Source organism: Molossus molossus, unplaced genomic scaffold, assembly GCF_014108415.1.
Source record: "Molossus molossus isolate mMolMol1 unplaced genomic scaffold, mMolMol1.p scaffold_m16_p_12, whole genome shotgun sequence".
In the NCBI taxonomy this organism is placed as follows: Eukaryota; Metazoa; Chordata; class Mammalia; order Chiroptera; family Molossidae; genus Molossus; species Molossus molossus.
This window is the reverse complement of record NW_023425347.1, coordinates 65,567,995-65,588,370: the sequence shown is the minus strand read 5'-3', so window position 1 is coordinate 65,588,370 and position 20,376 is coordinate 65,567,995. Positions and strand designations below refer to the sequence as shown.

The window sequence follows — 20,376 nt, the reverse complement described above, 5'->3', positions numbered from 1 at the left end:
TTCGCGCCAAACGTTGTAGTCCCGCCCCGAGCCTGTCTCTACGTTGCGTCACCAGCCAGCCCTCCCCCTGTCCCGCCTACCTAAGAGAGGACGTATGACGTACGCACGCCAAAGATGAGCGGCCATCATTGATTGATTCGGCCACGCCGTTTGCGGAAGAAAGTTTCTAACTGCAGCTTCTCAAATTTCAAGATGGTCGCCTGAGCTATTTAAGTGAGATTTCACCTTACCCGGTTCTGAGGTGTTTTTTTTAAACCTGGATGTGACGCATAAAGGACCCGACGGAAATAGAACTGAAGGCGTTCTAAAATGGCGAACCGCACGGTGAAGGATGCCCACAGCATCCACGGCACCAACCCTCAGTACCTGGTGGAGAAGATCATTCGGACTCGAATCTATGAGTCTAAGTACTGGAAGGAGGAGTGCTTTGGACTTACGGGTGAGTGGGAGCGCGCCGACCCCACCATCAGCCGCTTTGTGGCCCAGTTCTCCTGACCAGGCGCCGGTGGGACTGAACCCTAGGGGTGAGATTGGAAGGGAATCTGTCATTCGGAAGAACCTGAGCGCCTCCTATGTGCCTAGACTTCTGTTGTGCTCTGAGCTCACAGATGGCAGGGTCTTATTCCGAAGGGTGTCTCAGTTTTGTTCCGGACAGTGTTAAACTCAGGGTCCCCGAAAGTCTTCATTTTTCTTTTTTATGGAGAGGAAAGGAGAAACAAACAAACATAGGTTTGTTGCTCTGCTTATTGATGCATTTATTGCTTGATTCTTGTATGCGCCCTGACCAGGGATGAACCTGCAACCTTGCTATATGATGCTCTAACCAATTGAGTTACCTACCGGGCCAGGGCCAGAAAGTCTTAAAGGAAAGTCAACATGCCCAGAACCAAATTCATGATCTTACTAGCCCTTAATCTGAACCACTTGCCGTATGTCCACTTCCAGTCCTAATATAAATATCAGTTCTTCAGAGAAGTCTTCCAGGTAGTGTTTTAATCTTTGTTCAAATTCTGGCTCCTCTTTTTAGTAGCTGCTACTTCAGTGAGCCATAGCATCCTCTACTGTGAAACGAGTATAATAATACCCACCTCAAAAAGTTGTTATAATTGCAATAATGTATATATTAATAAAAATACTCGCCCTGGCTGGTTTGGCTCAGCGGTTAGAGCATCCGCCTGCGATCCGGAGAGACCTGGGTTCGGTTCCCGCTAAGGGCATGTACCTCGGTTGCAGTTTGTCCCCAGCCATGGTTGGGTTGTGTGGGAGGCAGCCACTTGATGTGTCCCTTTCACCTTGATGTTTCTCTCTATCTCTCTCTTCCTCTCTCTCCCTCCCACTCTATCTGAACAAAAAATGGGAAAATGTCCTCGAGTGAGGATAAAAAAAAATAATAAAAAATAAAAATACTCAGTAATCAATGGTGGTCATGGTGCTAGTTTTTACTACTGTTAAATACTGTGTTATAGTGCTGCCACCACTGCTAGCTTTGTGTCCATGAACCAATCCTATTGTTGCTCTGAGTCACCATTAAATTTTAGTTGTGTAAGTTTTATTTTTGGTCCCTTTTCTCATTCCGTAGTTCTCTCCTTGGATGATTTCCATAACACAGTTACATCCTATATATGTAGATGCCTTCAAATTTATCTCTCCAGACCAGAACTCTCCCTGAGCTCTAAATCTCTAATTCCAAGACATGCCAACTCAGTAGTCCAAAAGTGAACTCAGGACCTTTTTTTCCCCCATTAGGTTACATTCCCTTGTATATTTTTATTGTACTCTGCATCTTCATTTAACTACTCATCATACTTTGTTATTTTTGTCAATGCTTTCTGATTTGCCAGGCTGTAAACTTTGTAATAGTAGTAATTGTGTCCCTTTTCTTTATCCTTCTATCTGTATCTCTAGAACTTAGCACTCAGCTGTAAGTGGTGAACTGTATGTTGAATGAATTAATACAGAATTTATCCTAAAGGAACTTGGCATCTGATATATAAAATGATTTCCCATTAATGGTTGCTAACATTTTATTATTTGCTATGTCAGGTTTGATTCTCACTATAGCCCTTAAACTTTGTATCTTTATTATTTAAATTAGAACTGACAGGCTCAAAGAGAAATCAAGTGACTTGCCCAAGTTCACACAGCTAATGTTTGATTTTGACAACAACATTGGAAAGTTATCCCCATTTTGTAGATGAGAAGAAGTTTACTCACTGTTATGTAGCTATTGAAGAATTGTTTGTTATTGTTTTGTTTCTTTAGTGAATGAAAAAGGGGCTCTATAATACATCTGATGTGTTCAGTGGCAGGAAATAATTTCACAGGGCGATCTGATCATAAAGTCTCAACAAGTCATTAGGGGTAGTCATACCCAGGTCTGTAACTTCTTTAGGTTTAACAATGCCTTAAGCAAGTCCTGCCCATTGTTCTTGTGCATCTAGGTTAACACACATTTGAACTGTCAGTAACCCTTTTTTCAGGAACACATAATCTTAACTATCCTGTAATACAGTCGTAGAGATTTCCCCACTTTGCTTTTTCCCAAGATCATGTAATCTTAGTTCCCTTAATTCCAAATGTATAAAAAGAAATGCAAAATTGTCATTCTCGAGAGCATTTGAGATCTTGCTTTCTGACATATCAGTTTGGGTCAAATAAATTCATAAAAATTCTCTACTGGTTTGAACATTCTTATGTCTCACTTTTAACTCCAAATATGGCTAATTTTTCTCTAAGATGATGGTGACAAGTGGTGTACTCTGAAGTTAGACTGCTTAGATTTAAATCCAGGCCTTGCTACTTTCTGGCTGTAGACCTTGAGCAAGTCACAACCTTTGTTACACCTCTTAACTGAAAGCAGGGGCAGTGCTAGAACTTAACCTCATGGTTTGTTGTGAGGATTAAATGAAATGATATGAAATGCTTAGCTAATTCTTGTTATATAGTAATTCATCATTGTATGTTAGCTGCTGTCATCATCACCTGTTATTATTACTATTTAATAATTATTTTTTCTCCTAATATTAAACTGTTGATGACTATTCAGGAGCACCAAACCTTGAACTGACTTCTCTCTACTTCAAACTGGGAAAAGCTTAGTCTTAATATGTCTGATATGCCACTGTTTTTGTTTTCGTTTTTAGCTGAACTTGTAGTCGATAAAGCCATGGAGTTAAGGTTTGTGGGTGGTGTCTATGGTGGCAATATAAAGCCAACTCCCTTTCTGTGTTTGACTTTGAAGATGCTTCAGATTCAACCGGAGAAGGATATCATTGTTGAGTTTATAAAAAATGAAGATTTCAAGTGAGTGAAATGTTAATATAAAAGCTTCAATTTCAGTAGTCCAGAATTTGTCTTTGGTTAAGAGAAGTGATAACATATCTCATTTCCACAGAGTTCCACTCTAGGGTTTTGTTTTTGAACTCTTAAATTAGTATTTTATCTGTGTTGATTGTAGTGATCTTCATTTTTCCAGTTTCAGTAACTTTCCCCCAAAAAAAGTATGTCACAAAGTCACAGATGCTCAGGGGTGAAGAAAACAACATACTGTAGAAGAGGGGAAACTTTGGTATTAGATACAGGTTCATGTCTAGTCTCTGTTACTTATTAACTGTGAACTTAGAGAAGTTACTTAATTTTCTAAAGAAGTTACTTTCTTTACCTGTAAAATGGAGACAACAGTATCAACTCAGGATTGATGTGAGGGTTACAAAAGATAATGCGAGGTGTATGTTGCATAGTCAACATCCCCAAAATGTAAGCTGCTCCTATTTTATTATCCATTTTCAAGTAACTTACAGACAAGAGATATACATAATAGTTTAACCTTCACAACAACCCTGTGAAATTATTATACCCATTATAATAGAGGAAGAAACTTAAACACAAAGAGGTTAAGTAATTTCCCCAATGTCAGACAGAAAGTGGAGAAGCTGGCTTCAGATATCTTATTCTTTGCTACTGTCTTATCTAAGTGGAGGTTTGAATAGGTAGTTGGATATAAGAGAAAGGGAAAAGGAAGGAATCTTAGCAAAAACATTAACAGCTAGAAAATAGCTAACTTTAATTAGGCACTTACTATGTGCTGTATGCTGTGCTTAGAACTTTACACATACTTCTTTCTTAATATGCCATACCAGCAAATTAGGTGCTGTCATCTGCATTTTACAAGACTTGAGAAAGCAAATAACTTGTCCAGTGTAACAAAATTAGTAAGTAATGGAATCAGAATTTGAACCCAGATGACTTTGACTTTTTTCCAGAACTAGCATTTTGCTGCCTAGTAACAATTTATATATTCATGTTTATATGTATTAGTTCATGTTAGTAAATATATCTTATATTTTCTGTTAAATTCAGTGTCTTATTTGATTCTTACAATAATCCTGTGAGGTAAAAGGTTTAATCTTAGTTTTTCAGATGATATAATAGATTCTGAAAGTTGAATACCACATCCCAAATTCCCACAACTAATAAGTGGTAGAATGGGGACTTGAACCCAGGTCTCCATATTTTAGCTCTTTTTACTGCCCCATGCTGCCTCTAAAATTGTAGCTTTCTCATCTGCCAAAGAGAAGAAAAGTAACTTGTTTACCCAATACTGTCATAAGAAAAGCAAGCCAGTTGTAAAATGTATGAACTTTTTAGGATGAACTTTTAGGATCTTTTAGAACTTTTTAGGAATTGCTATTTCACTGTCATTTTTCTGTCAGGTATGTCCGCATGTTGGGAGCACTTTACATGAGGCTGACAGGCACTGCAATTGATTGCTACAAGTACTTGGAGCCTCTGTACAACGACTATAGAAAAATTAAGAGCCAGAACCGAAATGGGGGTAAGTATGATGCCATGTGATGGAACCTTCATCCCTGAGCTGGTTTTTATTTCACATCTCTGCCCTCATATTGTCACATACATTGTGAGTGCTCCCCTGTATCTCCCTCATGGGGAGTAGTACTCCATTAGACTGTTAGCCTCCTGTTGGCCTTAACCAGCCAGCCCTGCCTGCCCGCCTTTCCAACTACTTTTTCTTTTTTCTTTAAAGGAATGCTTCATGGACTTACATGTTATCCTTGTGCAGGGCCATGCTAACTTCCTCTGAATTGTTCCAATTTTAGTGTATGTGCTGCCAAAACGAGCACCCGACTGCATCTTACATTGATTCTAGCCTTGCATTATGTGCTCCTTCCACATGTGCTCCATCCCGTAAGATTTAGCCCTAGAATGACCTCCATAAAAGCCTTCCTCAAAACTCCTAGGTTAGGTTTCCATGTTACATTTTTCCAGTTCTTTTTACTGGCCTCTCTAGAACTAGACTTCACACTGCAATGTGTAGACTAAGTGTACTTATTCATACTTATGTAGGAGTCCCACTAAAAAATAATAAGTATATCCCAGAGGTACAGCTCCATGCCTCTTACAAAGAGATATTTTTAGTGGTAAAGTAGGATAATGTAATCAAAACCTTTTTTCACATAGCGCGATAAAAGGTTGATAACATTTTTTTTCTTTTTTCTTTGCCTTTCCCACCTACATGTATCATTATTAAGCAATAGAAGGTTAAGAATTTGGAATTATACTTTAAACTTTTGTTAACTTATTAATTCATTCATTGAGTAAATACATATTAAGGGCCAAGTCATGCCAGGTACTGTGCTATGTACTGGAAATAACATGGTGAACAAGATGGATGTGGTCATGGCCATCATGGAGTTAACTTATTTATGGTTATGTTATGTTAACTAAACTAAGAAAGGATTTCTCAATTTATTGGCAACTTGGGCCAGATAATTCTTTGTAGGGAGCTGGTCCTGTGCATTATAGGATATTTAACAGCATCCCTGGCCTCCATCCCTTAGACGCCAGTAGCACTCCCCACCCTAGATATGAGGGGCAAAATCACCCCTGGTTGAGAACTAAAGTAATGTTCACTACAGAAGTTCTGAAACTGTTCCATTTACCATATAAGAGACATGTTCTGTTTCCAGAAACATAGTAGGTTCACATGAGAAATTACACTTTAGTGATATGATCTATTCAAGAATATTACTCCTTGCCCTAGCCAGTTTGGCTTAGAGGTTAGAGCGCTGGCCCTCAGACCAAGGAGTCACGGTTTTGATTCCAGTCAAAGGCGTGTGCCTGGGTTGCAGTTTGGTCCCCGGCCCTGGTCAGGGTCATGTGGAAGGCAGCCACTCGATGTTTTTCTCTCGCCATCTCTCGCTCGCTCGCTCTCTCACGCTCTCTCTTCCCCCTTCTTCCCTCCCACTCTGTTTGTGGAAAAAAAAAAAGAACATTACCCCTATACAATTTACAACTATTGTGCTTGCTTTTGTGTTTGTCTCGTCTGCTGATTGGGACAGCTTTATTTATTACCCTCTTATCCCCAACTCCTAAATGAGGCCTGGCACACAGATGGTCTCATTAAAAGTTGAATTGAATGAAGTTGATGGTGAAGCCTTCAAAGGGCTGTAGTTTAAGCCCAGCTTTGAAAGTAGTCCCTTCTGTGTAATTAGTACTTTGCAATAGCTTTACTAGTGAAAGGGAAGCTGTAAGGAATTAACACTTTTACTTTTTGGCTACCTAAATTTATTTCCAAGCAGCTTGAGCTTATGATTTTTCTTTCAGAGTTTGAACTGATGCACGTAGATGAGTTCATTGATGAACTACTGCATAGTGAGAGAGTCTGTGATATCATTCTGCCCCGACTACAGGTAAGAGACAAAAGTCTCATATGTGAGTCACCCTTCTCCCCCTAAAACAGGCACAGGCGCATGCACACACACTAAACTATTTAAACTGATGGATTTCAGGATCTTCTTAGTCTTCATATCTATGAAAAATCAGATTGGGGGTGAGAGGAAAGCAAATAATTTGAAGGGTGGGAATTTAAAAGTGATTAACACAGGAAGACTTCCTGCTTTAAAATGTCATGTCAGCCCTGGCCGGTTTGGCTCAGCAGTTAGAGAGTCAGCCCGAGGACCAGAGAGTCCCAGGTTCAGTTCCTGCTAAGGGCACGTACCTTGGTTGTGATTCATCCCCAGCCCTGGTTGAGGTTGTGTGGGTGGCAACCAGTTGATGTGTCTCTCTCACATTGATGTTTCTCTCTCTCTCTTCCTCCCTCTCTCCCGCCCGCTTTATCTGAAGATAAATGCAAAAATGTCCTCAGGTGAGGATAATAAAAAAAAAAGATAATAATAATAAAGTGTCATGTCAAGGAGACTGTAGCTAGGGTAGATTTTAAACTTGGTGAGCACCTTTTTTCAAACTGACTTTTATATAAAAATTTGGGATATAAAACAGATAAAAGGAGGCTCAGGAGTAAGGAGACTGAGACCTTAACCCCTAAAACAGCACTGTAATCATCCTGCCTCCCTTTCCCAGAGATAAATGATGGTCCATAAGTACCTTTCAGGAATGGCTTTTTTAAAGAGTATGATTTTAAAACTGTTGAAAATACAAAGGGAAAACAGATACAATAGAGGTAGCCTAAAGAGAAAGGGAATGTGGAGATTACTAAAGAAAAAGTGTAGAGTTGACTGAACAGGGAATTAGGAGACTTAAGTTTCTGGGTTATTATTACAGCTGACTAGCTGTGAGACCTGGTCTTATTTTCTCATCTAAAAATGGAAAAAATTAGATTACCTCAGTGGTCTGCCCAATGAGACTGTTTTGTTTTTTATAATTTGTGTGTGTTTTTTTTAATATGTTTTTATTGATTTTTTAGATAGAGAGGAAGGGAGACATAGAAACATCAACATGGGAGAGAAACATTGATCAGCTGCCTCCTGCATACCCCCTACTGGGGATCGAGCCCAAAACCTAGGCATGTGCCCTGAATGGGAATCGAACAAGGACATCTCAGTCCATGGGACAACACTCAATCCACTGAGCCACACCAGCCAGGCCCCATGGGACTGTTTTAAGGCTACTGAAAGGAATAAGAGGAGGTAGCCCCACATTTCCCAACCAGAGCAGCTCCTTTTTCTCTAAAAAAACATATTGGGCTTGAGAGTGAGATTTTATTTGAGCAAAGGTTTTTTTTAAAAATGGCTTTATGCCCTGGCCAGTTTGGCTCAGCGGTTAGAGCGTCGGCCTGCGGTCCGGAGAGACCCGGGTTCAGAGAGACCCGGGTTCGGTTCCCGCTAAGGGCACATACTTCGGTTGCAGTTTGTCCCCGGCCCTGATTGGTCGTGCGGGTGGCAGCCACTCGATGTGTCCCTTCACGTCGATGTTTCTCACTCTCTCTCCCTTCCTCTCTCTCCCTCCCACTCTATCTGTACAAAAAATGGAAAAATATCCTCGGGTGAGGATAAAAAAAAAAAAAAAAAAAATGGCTTTATTAAGGTTTAATTGACATAAAATAAACCATAGATATTTAAAGTAAACAATTTGGTAAGTTTAGACATATGTACTTATACCCTTGAAACTATCATCACAATTAAGAATAGTGAACATAACCATTACCTCAAAAACTTTCTTTTGTGTAATCTCCCCCTCCCCGCCCAGCTCTCTCTCACCCCTAAGCAACCATTGAAATGTGTGCTACCTATTACAGTGGATTATTTTGCAATTTGGAATTAATACAGTACAGCCCAGCCAGTGTGGCTCACCAGTTGAGCATCAACCCATGCACCAAGTGGTCACTGGTTCAATTCCCGGTCAGGGCATATGCCCATGTTGTGGGCCAAATCCCCAGCAGGGAACATGCAGAAGGTGGCCAGTCGAAGTTCTCTCTCATCCATGTTTCTATCTCTTTCTCCAAAATCAATGAAGAAAAAAAACTTAAAGCCCTGGTCAGTTTGGCTCAGCAGTTGGAGCGTTGGCCCATGGACCAAAGAATCATGGGTTCGATTCTGGCCAAAGGCACATACCATGTTTGCAGTTCATCCCCAGCCCTGGTTGGGGTCGTTCGGGAAGCAGCCAATTGATGTGTCTCTCACATTGATGTCTCTCTCTCTCTCTCTCTCTCTCTCTCTCAAGATAAATGGAAAAATATCCTCAGGTGAGAGAGAAAAAAAGAATACAGTACATTCTCATTTTTGTCTGTCTTCTCATTCAGCATAATTATTTTTGAAATTCATCTATGTTGTTGCATGTATCAATAGTTTATTTCCTTTTATTGCTGAATGAGTGGTATATCTCTCCTGTTCCATACTGGCTACCGTAGGCCGTGTAGTGAAGAGAATGAGATTTCAAATCTGAAAACTGGCTTTCAGGGCCCAGTTCTCTCACTAGCTCATTGTGGATTAGTTGTTACTATTTTCTGCTATTATTTTTATTTTTTTAAATATGTTTTTATTTATATTTTAGAGAGAGAGGGAGAGAGAGAAACATCAATTGGCTGCCTCCTTCATGCTGTCTACTAGGGATCGATCCTGCAACCTGGGCATGTGCCCTGACTGGGAATTGAACCGGGACCTCTCAGTCCATGGGCCGATACTCAATCCACTGAGCCACACCAGCCAGGCTGCTATTATTATTTTTAGAAATACAGCAAGAAATGTAATACTTAGAATTGCAATCATGTTATAGTTGACGGTTCCAAAGCCCAGTCAGCTCTAAGCAAGCCCCACTGAGGAGAGAGAAATTGAAATCTGACTGATACCTTTATGTCACCAAGAGGTGTGTTCTAGTGTGGGCCTCTTACATGTCCTGGATGAAGTGATCCTTAAGAAGTGACCCCCCTGTACTGATTCAGTTCTTATTAAGCAACACATAAGTCATCAGTTTAGCCTTTAATTTCATCAAACACAGGTATATCTGAGTATATCAACTTTAGTCACTTCCAGGTCTGGTGAGCATTAGGGATTCTGAATATCCTATCTAAGGCCATCGTAGATCCCAAACTGTGGTGATCCTATGATTGGAGAGCATTTTTCTGAGGGATTAACTTCAATGAGTGGCATCTTTGTCTCATTTCTACCAGCTTTTATAGAATTTTGTTAGGGATGAATGAGAGCTAAGTATTATACAAATGTTACTATTTGTTCTAAGGCTGTCCAACATTCATGTGCTTGGCACAAGGAAATGGTAAGGGATCTCATGACCCAACCAGTCCATTTGGCAGTTTTGAACTCTCCTTTGCCTCTCAGGTCCTTAGTCACTTGATAAGCACTGCTTAACTACATCTCGATAGAAGGCAGAACCAAGTGAATTGTTTATTTCCTGTGCCTTGTTAAAAATATGATCCATGACAACTCTCTGAATCTTGGGTATAAAAAAAATTAGTGCTACTCTAAGGCAGGACCCAAGGCACTCTTCAGCCCCCAGACTGGGCTGAGCCTTACTGGATCTCTTGGGGGTACATTCTGATCTGAGCTGCTTCTGGCAGAACTACCAGCCAACACGGTCTCAGCCATGAACTTATGGCCCTTGTATATGAAGTCCTTTTTTTTTTTTTTTAATCCTCACCCAATGATATTTTTCCATTGATTTTTAGAGTGGAAGGGAAGGAGACAGAGAGAGAGAACTACCAGTGTGAGAGATACATCAGTAGAGTTGCCTCCCGCACGACCCTGACCAGGGCCAGTGATCAAACCTGCAGCCCAGGTACGTGCCCTTGACTGAAATCAAAGCCGTGACCCTTCATTTGACCTGTCGACGCTCTAACCAGAGCCAAAGCGGCCAGGGCAAGTCCACATATTTTATTTGAGGCTATACCTATCCTGATTGGTATCCCAGTGACCTTAAGAATATAAGATCACAGCCCTGGCCGGTTTGGCTCAGCGGTTAGAGCGTCGGCCTCGGTCCGAAGAGACCCGGGTTCGGTTCCCGCTAAGGGCACGTACTTCGATTGCAGTTTGTCCCCGGCCCTGGTTGGTCGTGCGGGTGGCAGCCACTCAATGTGTCCCTTTCACGTCGATGTTTCTCTCTCTCTCTCTCCCTCTCTCTCCCTCCCACTCTATCTATACAAAAATTGGAAAAATGTCCTCGGGTGAGGATAAAAAAATAAAAAATAAAAATAAAAAGAATATAAGATCACAGAGAATAGAGGCAACAGAAAATGGAGATGTCCCTTCAGCTTTGTATCCGTTACAGGGGAACCTAAAAGACTGTATAGATTTAAGCTATTTAACCTCCCTAGACAATCTTAAACTGTCTAGAATGTCTTTGAAATGAATCTCAGAAGCCCAGTGTTGGGGCTTCTGGACATAGAGGATATAGCAAGGCCCCCTAACACTCATTGTGTTCTCTTTAGAAACGCTATGTGCTAGAGGAAGCTGAGCAGTTGGAGCCTCGGGTTAGCGCTCTAGAAGAGGACATGGATGATGTCGAGTCCAGTGAAGAGGAGGAAGAAGAGGATGAGAAGGTCAGGTACCTAGGAGCTTAAGGGAGAAGGGGATAGTTATAGGGGATGGGAATAGTGCTGTTTTATTTTGTGAAAATGTTTAATTTTCTTTAACCAAAAAATGCAGTATTTAGTCAATAAGAATATGGGTTTTAGAGTTAAAAAGACCTTGGTTTATATCTCAGCTCTGCTAATATAGTGGTATAATCTTGTGCAAATTACATAATCTCAGTTTTCACCTCTGTAAAGAATAATGATACCTTTCATTTAGGACTGTTAATGAATATTAAATGAGATGATATATGTAAAGCCCTTAGCACAGTATTAGGACATTATAATTGCCTAATAAGGGGTAGCTATTAAAATAAATATTTGGGACAAAAGTAATACTGTTTATAATTGAACCATCCTAAGAACTAAGCCTGGTTTAGAAAAAAAGAAGTGCCTACTGCATGTTCATGTTCTTTCATATTAGTTATAATATGAAAAGCTGAAAACAACCAAGCTCTCAGGGAGCAAACTAATATATCAATTGAACAGTAGGCAGCCATTAAAACTGTTAGGAAAAGTATAAGATAACATGGAAATACAGTAAGTTAACACATATTTGACTGCTCACGAGTTAACTCGTGTTTTCCTACCCAAACGTTGTGGACCGCGCACAAGTTAACTCGGGTTTGCACTTGCATTAGCTATTTCAGTTTTTGAAACTCAGGGTAATATAGGATTATTGTATTTGTGACTCTTCGCCCTGAGGGTCCAAGTTCGAAAAACAGCACACAGTTCTATATTCTTGAAGTAGTTAGGGAATGGATATCTGCTGGTTCAAATGAGTACAGCTCAGAACCTAACGTGCAGTTTGCCCAAAAACATGCGGTCCCTGGGGTATGTCTTAGAGATTTCTATGCGGTACGCAGTGTGTTAAAAAAGGACCTAAAACATTTGTGATTAAAATTAAAGCAACAATATATGCATGGGAAAAGGCTAGTGGGATTCTGAGACATTACAAATGGAAGTATATCCCTGAGCCATCAGGCTCCCTTAAAGTTGAGTGCAGAAGGAAACACAATCATTCATGAACTCAAAGCCATGCAAAGCTGAGGTGCTTTTCTGTGGTGAGTGATCAAAAGTAGGTTTTTTTTCTTTAAATGGAAAGTTTTAGTCACATACCAAAGTGAAGAGAATAAACCTCAATTTACCCATTAGCATAGCTTCAACAGTGATAAACTCATAGCCAGTTTGTTTCCTCTACCTCTATCCAGTTACCCCCCCCCCACACCAATTATCTTGAAACAGTTATTTCCTTTATCAGTTTTTGAAATGAGTTGATTCTAGTCTCCCAAGATGGTGAGTGCTCTTTTGTCCTTGGTAACATTGTGAATTCATGGATTTAAGCATTTTTTATGTGTTTTGAACCATTGTTGTTGCTTTTGATGCTCAGATTGTCCCATCTTTGGCCTGTGGGGCCCCTCAACTTGACTAGTGAGACTTTGATACAGTCATAGTAGTCTCAGCCTCCTTACTTTCTGATGTATGTTCTAGTTGTGTCTTATTAGCTTCTACCTCCAACCTGGAATTAGCCATTTTCCAAGGAGCCCTTGGTTCCATTTACTGAGATACGGTATTTAGATAGCACAACTTGGGTACTATAAGTGTATTGCTATGGTTTGGTCAGTGTTACTAGACCTTTATAGTTGGCTGAGCTAGGGGAAATTTTTTTTAAGATTTAAGTATACCCTGAGTTTGTACTTAACCTTAATGATTTTACATCTATATCTCCTTTTGCTTTGGAAATCCAACTTGAGATAAACATCATTGCTTATCTCTCACTACTCTCAAAAAGTCCCAGAGTAATGGTACCCACACCATAACAATAATGGGATTATTGGGAAGTTTTTTTATTTGGAATTTTTTTCTCATCAAGATTATCCCTCCATGTTTTCAAATTACTGTTTTTAAAATCACTTGAAGGTAGAATTTGGGACAGGATGGGGAGGGGAGTGTGGCAGTGTTTCTAAATGGCTCATCACTGATCCATCTATCTCGTTTCCAGTTGGAGAGAGTACCATCACCTGATCACCGCCGGAGAAGCTACCGGGACTTGGATAAGCCCCGTCGCTCTCCCACACTGCGCTACAGGAGAAGTAGGAGCAGGTCTCCCAGGAGGTAAGGCCCTAGTCATTTGCCTCTTCCAGGGAGACTTTAAGCATTGTGGTGTCTGAGTTTGGACTTCAGGGAAGGAAAAATGCCAGTCTTTGGAGAATGTTTGCTTGCCCAATGTGTTAGTTGCTGGAAAATAACCATCCACAAAACCTCAGTGGCAGACAATAACCATTTATTTAAGTTCACAAGTCTGCAGTTAGTGATATAAGCTGGGCAGTTTTTTGAGTACATTATTTTCACTCACCTGATTTGTAGTCTGTTGGCCATTACAAGATGGCCTTAGCTAGGATGACTGGGGCAATTCATCTCTTCTATGTGTCTCATTCTAGGCTAGATAGGCACGTTCTCATGGTAATGGCAGAATTCAAGAGCAAACAAGCCCAATCATGCAAGTTTCTTTCCACTATATGCTTGTATCACATCTGTAAATATCCCATTGGCCAAAGCAAGTCACTTGGAGTGGGAGGGTGCTAAAAAGTTACATGACAAAAGAGATGGATAACAGAGATGGGTTAAGAATTGGGGCAATTTTTTGTAGTCTACAACATTCAAGGCACCTACCTACTAAGGCTCTTCATGTTTTCTTTCCACATAGGCGGAGTCGGTCTCCCAAAAGGAGGAGGTAGGCCTTCAGGGTTTTTGTAATGAAGGATAGGAATTGGGGGGGGGCATGGTTTTTTGTGATCATATTGTCAGACAGATATGGGAGTTTGAGCAGTCATTTCCACAGCCCCTCCCCTCGTCGAGAGAGGCATCGGAGCAAGAGTCCAAGACGTCACCGCAGCAGGTCCCGAGATAGACGGCACAGATCCCGCTCCAAGTCCCCAGGTATAGCATTTGCTACTGGTTGTCTTACAAAGAAATGTAATAGGGACAGTTAACCTCCTACAATACTGGAGTGCCCGTGTTATTGCTTAGAACAGGAAATGGATTAATTTGAAAATTAAGAGTTCACATCTTGACTTCCACTTACAAGCTTTGCTGATAAGATGAGCCTCAGTTTTTTCATGTGAAATTTTAGGGCTAAGACCTAATAGAGGGATGGTAAATAACCAGTGTGATGTTTGTAGAATAAGCATGAAGCCCAGAATGCATATGAAATGGATTCAGTTCTCCTCTCCCCACTATATACACACTAGTTCAGAGAGGTGCTACCAGAGGTGTCCCAGCATAGGCCAAAAAAATATTAAGCTAATGGAAGGGATTGCAGGAGGTGAAAATGACAGTGGAGTAGGAGGGTAGAATCTTATTCATCCATTGGCCTTTTCTTCCCCAGGTCATCACCGTAGTCATAGACACAGGAGCCACTCAAAATCTCCTGAAAGGTATGGACTGACCTCTATTTTGACTTGAGAATTTCACTCTTTTTTTTTTTATCCTCACCTGAGGACATTTTTCCATTTTTTGTTCAGGTAGAGTGGGAGGAAGTGAAAGGAACAGAGAGAGAGAGAAACATCGATGTGAAAGGGACACATCGAGTGGCTGCCACCCGCACGACCAACCAGGGCCGGGGACAAACTGCAACCGAGGTACATGCCCTTAGCGGGAACCGAACCTGGGTCTCTCTGGACCGCAGGCCGACGCTCTAACCGCTGAGCCAAACTGGCCAGGGCAAGAATTTCACTCTTTATTCAGAAATTAAAGGCCCAATCACAACTAAATTTGACCTGAAATTTTGTTTTGATGGGAATAGTTAGGGAATCTCATTACAGGACAAAAATCGGCCTGTTTCCCTGAGAATTTCTAGAATTATATATGTTTGTATTGTTTTGTTTTTTCTTGTAGGATTGTAGCTTTGGATAGTGGTAAGGGCATAAGCTTTGATCTCAGGAGACCTGGGCTTAACCCTAACTTTTAACACTTTAACAGAATGACATTGAACAAGTCACTTAAATTTGATAAGCTTTCATTAGAAATGTCTATATGCTATACAGTTAGGTTCATTCTTAATCTCAGAGGTCATTTCCTCAATAGTAAATTTTGGATAGTAATGCTACCTAGACTCATTGTGTTGCTCTGAGACATAAAAACACCAGGCCATTGCCTGGCTGGTTTGCTCAGTGGTTAGACCAACGAGTCTCAGGTTTGATTCTGGTCAAGGGCACATACTCCCTGGGCCTGGTGGGGTCATGCAGGAGGCAACCAGTTGATGTGGCTCTATCACATCGATGTTTCTCTCTCTGTCTCTCCCTTCCTCACGCCCACTCTATCTGATAAGTAGAAAAATATCCTTGGGTGAGGAATAAAAAAAAACACACACCAGGCCATTTAATGAATATTGGGTATCATCTCTGTCCCCATCGGTGTCACCATACCCCATCAAAAGTCCTTGAACAGCTATTAAATTTAATAATTTGTATGTGTTGCCATTTCAGATCTAAGAAAAGCCACAAGAAGAGCCGGAGAGGGAATGAGTGATGGACTCAGTTTGGGTTTAGTCCATATGGCCTCCTGCTGCAGATATGAAGTCATCTCTCTAAGTGGAAGGATTAATATCTACTCCCAAGGCAGCTATGAGAATATTTTAGGGTGTTTTGTTTTTTTTAAAACCTAAAAGAAGTTTCTCCACTTTTTATTTTAAAAAAAGAGGTGCTGAGTTTTATATATTTTTTTGAATCCTAATCCATGTTTGAGGGGTAACGCTTCCCAAGGGCTGCTTTTGAACCCCTTGTACAACCAACGTTGAGGATTTGAGGGGTGGAGAGTATGAATGACAAGCAGAGGATATGGCCACCTAGTGCTTCTTTTGTTACTAAATTTAACACACCCATTTTCCATCTATCTGGTTTAGTTTTTTGTTTGCTCCCTGATTGGAACTGTTCTGAGAATCTTAAGATTTTTTCTCCTGCTGTTAATCAAAGATCAAGTCAGTAAAACAGCACCAACTTTCCCCCCCAGCAGTAGCAAGTGATAATAAACATGAAAACTGCTAGTCAGTTTTGTAAGGAAATGTAGTAGTAAGGCTTCTGAATCACTTAATCCAGTTATACTGCACAGTTCAACAAACAGTAAAATTTAACACCTTTTATACAGCATTCTTACATAGTGTTTTCTTTTTCCACACAAGCCTTGAATTTCAGGTTAAGATGCTCAGCCTTTATTCTACAGGAATTCACATTATCCAAGTCTGGTCAGTAGCAGTAGGGCAACAAGATGGAAAAGTTTGATGGAGAGAAAAGTAATACTTAGGGTTTTGACCTGAAATGGACAAGAGTGCCATTCACAAAGCCAGAAAATATAGCAGGAAGAGATCAGGTTCTACAAGGGTAGGTAGCAAGAGTTGTAGTAGTGAAAATGATGTATTCAGTTTAACTTGAGACAGCTGTGGTATATCTAGACAAATCCCAGAAAGTTGGAAATAAGAACTGGAGCTGAACATACTGATCTAGCCCTGAACTGAGGATGTTTGAGTAATTTTGGATGCCTAGAATTAAACATATTGACCCCAGGCAGTGTGTGTATAATGTAGGAAAAGCCAAAAACAGAATTATAAGCAACAGCAGCACTGGTGAGAGGAAGAAGTACAACCATGGGTTGAAAACTGAAATGAACCATTCAGAAAGAATTAGAAGAGGTCTAATGACACAGAAGCAAAGTAAGGACTGAAAAATGTTTATGGGAATTGATAAGAGAATGTTGGGATCTTTGCTAGAAAAGTTCCATTTACCTATACTTACCTTTCCTCCTTTAAAAATGGAAAAATGATTGAATGACTTCCTGCAGCTCTAATCCCAGCAAGAATTGTGAATACCAACTGCCTCACTGGATGGATCCAGTTTCTTGGAAAGCCATATCTGGTCATAGGATTCACATTCTATTGCTTGCTATTGAACTGAAGGATTATTGCAGCAGTATTAAAAGTATTTGGGCATCATATTTATGATTTCAAATTCTTCAGTGATTCTTCTCTGAAAATACTTCAGCTAGCTAGTAAGAATTGTCCGTCAGAGCTCTTTTGGTTTATCATACCACTATACATAAGACTGCCTTTAAAAATTAAATACAAGCACCTCTTTTTACCTCTGTTTTAGAGTCCTAACAGTTATTTCTTACCATTGATGATCTAGGCAGAAAGAACCATCTTTTGGCTGAATAACCTATGGACCAACCAACTCATTATCCAGTATATTATTAAAATAAAATATTTAAAGTACACTTTAAAATAAAAATGTAGCCTGGCCTGTATGGCTCAGTGGATTGAGCATCATCCCATGGACTGGAGAGGTCCCAGTTCGATTCCCAGTCAGGGCACATGCCCGGGCTGTGGGCTCGATCCCCAGTAGGGGGCATGCAAGAGGCAGCCTATCGATGTTTCTCTCAAAAAAAAAAAAATAAGAACATATTTTAAAAATAAAATAAAAATTTATAATGTTTGTCTTAAAAAACCAACAACTTTTAATAACAGAAATAAACCTCCCCAAACAAACTGTAAACATAAAGTATACTTGTTCGGCATATGGTGAAACCTGGACCAAATTGGAGCAGCATAGCCAACCTATAGCAGGAAGCAGACTGTCCAAATTCTTGTTAGTACAACAAAAGAACAGTGAGTGGGATATGATGAACATCTCTCTGGGTATCGTCTTGATAAATTACAGGTTTGCAGAGGAGATGGAGCTTAAGGATAAATCTTGCTGAAGGGCCATTTCTGTCATCTATATGTTAGCTAGTCTCGTAAATGAGGTCTTGGAACTGTAGCTTTATAACTTTTTTTTTTGCTTTGGCCTATAAACAAACTTTGCATCATGTGTATTCTGTACTGAAAAAAATCTTAATACCTTACGCAAAATACATTCTGATGTTTTCTATGTCGTACCCGTTTTTAATGTTGGGTGCAAACCACTAAATTGATTTCACTTCCCACAATTTGAATTACATGGCCTTAAAGCTTTGCCATAGGGCACAATGACTTTTAAATACTAAAAAAATTAAGGGAGAAATGTGTCCTCAGAAGCAAAGGAAATAATATAGTGAGATGAGAGGCTTCTAATATAACAACCCAACTTAAAGCTCATTCCTCTTAGCCCCTTTCTGTTATTTTCTGCAGACTGGCCTGAGTTTAAATAAGCATTAATCAGAAAAGCATGATCACAGGTGGTGGCCACACACCCAAAAGTTAAACAAGTTCTCCACAGTGATAAGAGTTTTTAAAAATGCAAATGTACAAGTTCAAAGGAGAGATTAAAAGATAAGACATGGAAAATTAGCTTGGAAGAGTGTAAAATGAAGATGTGAAAAACTGGAAAAATGAAACCTTAGAAAACAAAATATAAACAGAAGGCACTGAGAAAATAGGTTGGAGGGAAAAATGGAAAATAGTAAAAGCTATAGAGATAATAAAAAATCCTTCATATGATTCCTGATGAGAACTGAGCAAATCAAAGTTTGAACATTTCTCCACTTTCATATTTTTTTCATCTTGTTAAATCCAAGTAAAATTAATTTTCTATATTTACTAAATACAGGATATGAGCTCATTTTGGTAAAACTGCATGTATACATATGTTTATGTTTAAGAGATGGTTGGAATGAAGGAAGTTCACCAGATAAGAGTATTTATTTCTGGTTGATGGGCTTCTGAGTACTTTATTTAATGCTCACTTTATTTTTTCTTTTTAAATAAACATTTAAATTAAATTCTCTTTTACAAGGAAAAAGTGAGTTGTTTGGAAAAAGCTTTTTTATAAGCTTACCAACACACATTTTATATGTGGACAGTAATTTGGCAGTATGTCGGAGGAACCTTGGAATTTTCATCCTTTTTACCTAATCTATTTCTAGGAATTCACCATAATATGGAAACATGCACAAAAATAGTTTATCCCAGAAATAAAACTAGACTAGTTAGAGCATATACAAAAATTTAAAAATGGATTAAAGACTGAATTTGAAATGTAAGACCTGAAACCACAAAACTCCTGGAAGAAAACATAGGCAATAAACTTTTGGACATTGGTCTTAGCAATATTTTTTTGGATATGCCTCCTAGGGCAAAGACAACAAAAGCAAAAATAAACAGATGGAACTACATCAAACTAAAAAGCTTCTGCACCATATAATTAACAAAAAGGCAACCTACTGAATTGGAGAAATTATTTGCAAATAATATATCCAATAAGGGGTTAATATCCAAAATATATAAATAACTCCTAGTTTGGCAAACAATAAGATTAAAAATATACAGAGGATAAGAATAGGCATTTCTCCAAAGAAGACATACAGGTGGTCAGGGAAATGCAAATCAAGCCACGATGAGATATCACCTCACACCTGTCAGAATAGCTATTAATAAATCAACAAGTGTTGGCAAGGATGTGGAAAAAAGGGAACCCTTGTGCACTGTGTTGGTGGGATTGTAAATTGGTGTGTACCCATTATGGAATACAGTATGAAGTTTCCTCAAAAAATTAAAAACAGAGTTACCATACGACCCAGCAATTCCACTTCATTTCTGGGTATTTATCTGAAGAAATCCAAAACACTAATTTAAAAAGATATGTGCACCCCTATATTCATTGCAGTATTATTTACTATAGCCAGATATGAAAGCAACCTTGGTGTTTATTGATAGATGAATAAAGATATAGTGTGTGTGTATATATATATATGTATATATATATATATATATACACACACACACACAATGGAGTGTTTTACTCAGCAATAAAAAAGAATGAAATCTTCCTATTTGGGACATAGATGGCACAAAATGAAATAACTCAGAAAGAAAGATGAATACTGTATAATTTCACTTTTATGTGGAATATAAAAAACAAACTCATAGATACAGAGAACAAACTGAGGGTTGCCAGATGGAAGGGGGGCGTTGGAGAGGGATGGGTGAAAAAATGAAAGGGAATAAGTCCAAGTACAAATTGCCAATTATAAGCCCTGGCCAGTTTAGCTTAGAGCGTTGACCTGCAGAC

The 20,376-nt window shown here is 39.5% G+C and overlaps 2 protein-coding genes and 1 non-coding gene across 9 annotated transcripts in view; 1 reads left to right on the top strand and 2 right to left on the bottom strand.

Annotated features, from left to right (window-relative positions):
- Window positions 1-192, bottom strand: part of ORC1 (origin recognition complex subunit 1) — a 32,841-nt gene extending 32,649 nt beyond the window's left edge. For 4 of the 5 annotated variants that reach the window (XM_036256746.1, XM_036256739.1, XM_036256745.1 and 1 more), the window contains exon 1: window positions 81-170. In XM_036256746.1, the coding sequence (XP_036112639.1) occupies window positions 81-129 (49 nt within the window). In that variant the 5' untranslated portion in view covers window positions 130-170. Of the gene's footprint in view, window positions 1-80 lie in introns of all 5 variants that reach the window. The other variant, XM_036256738.1, reaches the window with a different exon arrangement.
- PRPF38A (pre-mRNA processing factor 38A) lies at window positions 119-17,647 on the top strand. Of its 3 annotated transcripts, none has more exons than XM_036256750.1 (10): window positions 119-439; window positions 3,242-3,303; window positions 4,713-4,834; window positions 6,625-6,710; window positions 11,198-11,308; window positions 13,341-13,453; window positions 14,046-14,072; window positions 14,169-14,278; window positions 14,727-14,775; window positions 15,826-17,647. In XM_036256750.1, exons 1-10 carry the CDS (start codon window positions 332-334, stop codon window positions 15,866-15,868), a joined length of 831 nt encoding a protein of 276 aa, XP_036112643.1. In that variant the 5' UTR covers window positions 119-331; the 3' UTR covers window positions 15,869-17,647. The 3 variants fall into 3 exon arrangements, with proteins under 3 accessions (XP_036112643.1, XP_036112641.1, XP_036112642.1); XM_036256748.1 differs by having other exon boundaries at window positions 120-439; window positions 3,144-3,303; window positions 15,826-17,646; XM_036256749.1 differs by having other exon boundaries at window positions 123-439; window positions 3,144-3,303; window positions 14,181-14,278; window positions 15,826-17,645.
- On the bottom strand, window positions 5,040-5,141 carry LOC118627345. The gene has a single exon (XR_004959103.1). It is a non-coding gene; the product is annotated as a U6 spliceosomal RNA (small nuclear RNA).
- Window positions 17,648-20,376: the final 2,729 nt, after the last annotated feature.